A 4,130-nucleotide genomic window follows, 5' to 3' on the forward strand; every position below is an offset into this window, starting at 1 on the left:
CTGCTGTTTTTTCATTTGGTGTGATTTTAGTTTGCGTCATTTTTACGCATTTCAATGTGTCTTGAAGTTTTTAAGGTAATTGTTCATTAGAAAAAATGTCATTTTTATTAAGGATACCCTAATTGCGAAACCTTTCTTATATACAGTGCGAAACGTAGTCATGGTAGAACCAAAGTAAAAGGTGCGCCGCGACCCTGCGGACACACATTTTCGACGTACCACGGGAACCGGAAGTGCGTGTTCTGAGCTTAACAGTCGAAGTTTGTGATCACTACAGTTTTGAGTTGAGTCTTTGTTTGTTTATATGAGGTGTGCGGACGACGATGTTTGTTTAGTCACACAACGGTATAATTAGTTTATATATTTTAGAATGACCAAAGAAAAGCGACACAAGAGAAGGGAATCTCCGGAGCGGGAGTCCAAAGTTAAGGTAAAGCAGGAGACACTGAGCCCTGTTAGGCCACAGACATCACGCCGCTCCAAGTCGAGATCCAGCGGCAACTCAAGTCCACAGAGGAGAAGAACGAGCAGGTATTTTCGATGTCTTGTAATATCACTTCGCTTTTATTTTATTTTATTTTTTACCTTCATAGACGTTTGGCTAGTGAGTGCTTAGCGAAAAAACGTGTTTTGCCTGCTAGCCTTTAACAAACGCAGCTACAGCCCACGTTAGTTGCATTTAAACGGCAATATTTTGGAAGTTTGTAATGTCTTTTGAAAGTAATTTAAGAACCTGATTTTGTGTTTTCTACGTGTAGGTCACCCGCCAGGACGAGGGACCGCTCACCAGCTAGAAGAGAGTCATCTCCCGCCAGGCGAGGCAGCAGATCACCCAGAAACAGGAGGAGTCGCAGTCCCAATCCCATTCGTGGGGCTGATGCCAAAATAAAGCGGGTGATTAGGTTCTAAATAATTAACAAGATGCAATAACTTTACAGCGTTATAAGAAGCAACTGCAGTCCTTAGATCGAACAGTGGATATAGGGTAATTCAGTTTCAGTAACATGTCGTTTTACCACTTTTTCCTGGCACAACGTTAAACCACCGTTTATCAGACACCACTTTCCCACCCGTGCAGTGATTCTTACAGGCATATGACACTTTTTATCGTTTGTACCATACCATGCTGCTGCTGGACTGGCATATGGTACTTGTGTTCTATTGACAGTTCCCACTTCTTACTGGTACACACCAGTTGTACACTGGTATTATATTGCCTATTGACATCTAATGTTCAAACCAGTGGTGTGTTGTGCGTTAAAAATTGTTGGTACCATAACATGCCATTTAACACCTTTGTAAAACAAAATACATTTAGATGTAATGGTTGCTGGCGGAGCCCGACAGGCTGTACTTGCTATGTACAGAGCATAGACTGTATAAAAGGTACAGAAACATTATTTGGCCCAGATCGCCTAGCAATCTGCCACAAAGGTATCAGCATGTGACAGCTGCCTACAAGAGGTAATTATCTGCAAGTATAATACTTTGACAATTACCATGTTTTAAATGGTGTATGGTCATTAGTCATATGGTCATTAGTGTCATATGCCAGATAAGTACATATGCACAATATAACCTCTAGAATGGTAATGCTTGTACAAAACTGCAACTGTGCGAGTTTGTCCTGTGCAAATAAGCTTTTTTTTTTTTCTTTTACTGTCTTCTTACCAAATATCTCACAGGAGCGGGAGGAGCATCGGGCTAGTGGTGATGAGCGGAGGAGAAGAAATGAACATCCAGAGGAGAGGCGGAGCAGGTGGGAATCAGACAGGCCGCGGGAGAGGGACAGAGGCGAAAACAGGCACAGAGAACGAGGCGCGCTTGCCTCCCAACAAGCTGAGAGACAGCAGCACAATGAGCGGCGCAGGGAAAACCGTCAGCGGCGTGAAGAAAACCAAGAGCGGGATTTTGAACCATCTGAAGGAGACAGTGAAGACGCCAATGCCCCTCCTGTTGATAAAGAGAAGCCCAACTTTGAACTCTCAGGGGCACTAACAGAAGATACAAACACATTCCGGGGGGTGGTGATCAAGTACAACGAGCCACCCGAGGCTCGCATTCCCAAGCGCAGATGGCGATTGTACCCTTTCAAGAATGATGAACCCCTTCCAGTAATGTACATTCACAGACAGAGTGCCTATTTATTGGGGCGGCAGAGAAAAATTGCTGATATCCCCATTGACCACCCTTCCTGCTCCAAGCAACATGCAGTATTCCAGTATAGGTATGTAGCTATGTTGTGTATAGTTTAAACAACCTTGATTCCGTGTTGCATAACACCTGATTTTGTTGCTGTATGATTAAAGCCTGTCTACCTTTCTGACTGTATTTCTGTAGACTGGTGGAGTTTACACGTGCAGACGGCACCGCCGGCCGCAGGGTAAAGCCTTACATCATTGACCTGGGTTCCGGCAACGGCACCTACCTGAACAACCAGCGCATCGAACCCCAGCGCTATTACGAGCTCAAAGAAAAAGACGTTATCAAGTTTGGCTTCAGCAGCCGCGAGTATGTCCTCCTGCACGAGTTCTCAGACACAAGCGAAGTGGACGTCAGGGAGGAGGAGGAAGACGAGGGCCTAGACGAGTAAATCGTTCCCATAAACTGTATTGCCCAAGTTCATTCAGGTTAGATAACAGCATCATCATCAATGTTTATCAAAAAGCTGTTTCTGCAGGGAATGGAACAATTAATTGAACAGAACATTTGGGAATTTATTAAAATAATGGAACAATGCTGGGTTGTATATTCTGTAATAACTGAACTACTGCTTAAACCTGCCACAACTGTCTCAAAGAAGACTTCCTTTTCTCAGGTTGTTTGTGTAATGATGCATGACTGATCTCACATCTGACAGCGCTCCCAATAAAATGTGCTTGGTGCCAAGTACAATGGCTAATTATATATTTTTGGATCACAGCACTATGTCTGGGCTTTATATGTACATGATACGTGGAATGTGAACTCTACATTCACTTTTAATAAGCATAGCTTATCTTCAGAGTCAAACATTACAGACCTACAGTTTGTAATTATATTGCCTTTTTCGCTTTGTAGTGCAGGGATAATAGTTGATGCAGTTGTGTTTTCCTTGCACCAATGCTGTGTGTATTTAGAATTCCCCTTTTTCATTTTCATCTATTCTGAAGCCCACAGCATTCATAGTAAGTTTCCTTGTATGTACTGTAAATAAAGACAGAAAAAATGTGGATTGTCTCAAGAGTTTTAATGTAGATGCCTCATCAAAGCTGTGTACGTTACATTTACTCATTTGGCAGACGCATTTATCCAAAGTGACTTACATTTAAGGAACATATAATCATCAACAGCATCAAATATAGCACGAGATCTACAACTGACAATACATATTAATAAAAGCAGCAATAAGTACTAGTAAGCGCTAATGGCACATATCACATCAATGGGGTAAATACTTTTTTGGGGGAAGAAGTTGGTTAACAAAAAGTGCAATCAATACAAGATAATTGTAGGGGATAGAAGAAGAGCACATGAAGTGCATGTTAGGAGTTAGAGGTGTTATAAGAGGAAGCGTTCTAGGAAGAGATGAGTTTTCAAGAGCTTCTTGAAGTTAGAGAGGGACGCCCCTGCTCTGATGGCATGTGGCAGCTCACCATCGTGGTGTATTATGTGTGTGTGTGTGGTGATTTTAATTTTTTCTACTACAAATGATCAGACATTGAAATTAAAAAGCATGTGTGCATTGAAAGTAATCCTTTATTGTACTCTTTCCTTTAAACATGTTATTTTCTGTATGTCTACTTTTTGTTTCTTTGTCCTCCTCATGCAGGAAGACAGAATTCCACAGAACAAACAAAGGGGATTTACCACGTCAGTTTTTTCTGGAAATGTAATCGCTAAATAACAGTTTTCCACAGCAGAGGTCACGCGAGAGTCGAGGCTGTGTGGCAAGCAGTTTCACTCTGAAAATGTCAGCGGGCGGGGCAGTGGAGGGGAGGAGGGCGGGTGGACAGGAGTATCGGGAATGTTGGTGAATATGTGGTGTGGGCGGAGACGGCGACACACCTGGGGAATCGTAAGCAACCACGCGGTTGCTTCGAAGGACATGCATCGAGTTTCAGCAGCGGAATAAATAAAGCAGACAGAAA

At 42.7% G+C, this 4,130-nt stretch overlaps 1 protein-coding gene across 1 annotated transcript; it reads left to right on the plus strand.

The window, feature by feature from the left end:
- The first annotated feature begins 217 nt into the window (after positions 1–217).
- snip1 (Smad nuclear interacting protein) lies at positions 218–3,212 on the plus strand. The gene is made up of 4 exons (XM_038710866.1): positions 218–531; positions 759–894; positions 1,686–2,227; positions 2,341–3,212. Exons 1-4 carry the CDS (start codon positions 371–373, stop codon positions 2,591–2,593), a joined length of 1,092 nt encoding a protein of 363 aa, XP_038566794.1. The 5' UTR covers positions 218–370; the 3' UTR covers positions 2,594–3,212.
- Positions 3,213–4,130: the final 918 nt, after the last annotated feature.

This window comes from Micropterus salmoides, unplaced genomic scaffold (genome assembly GCF_014851395.1).
Source record: "Micropterus salmoides isolate LMB-PRFRI ecotype aquatic unplaced genomic scaffold, ASM1485139v1 Ms_hic_scaffold_11, whole genome shotgun sequence".
Lineage (NCBI taxonomy): Eukaryota > Metazoa > Chordata > Actinopteri > Centrarchiformes > Centrarchidae > Micropterus > Micropterus salmoides.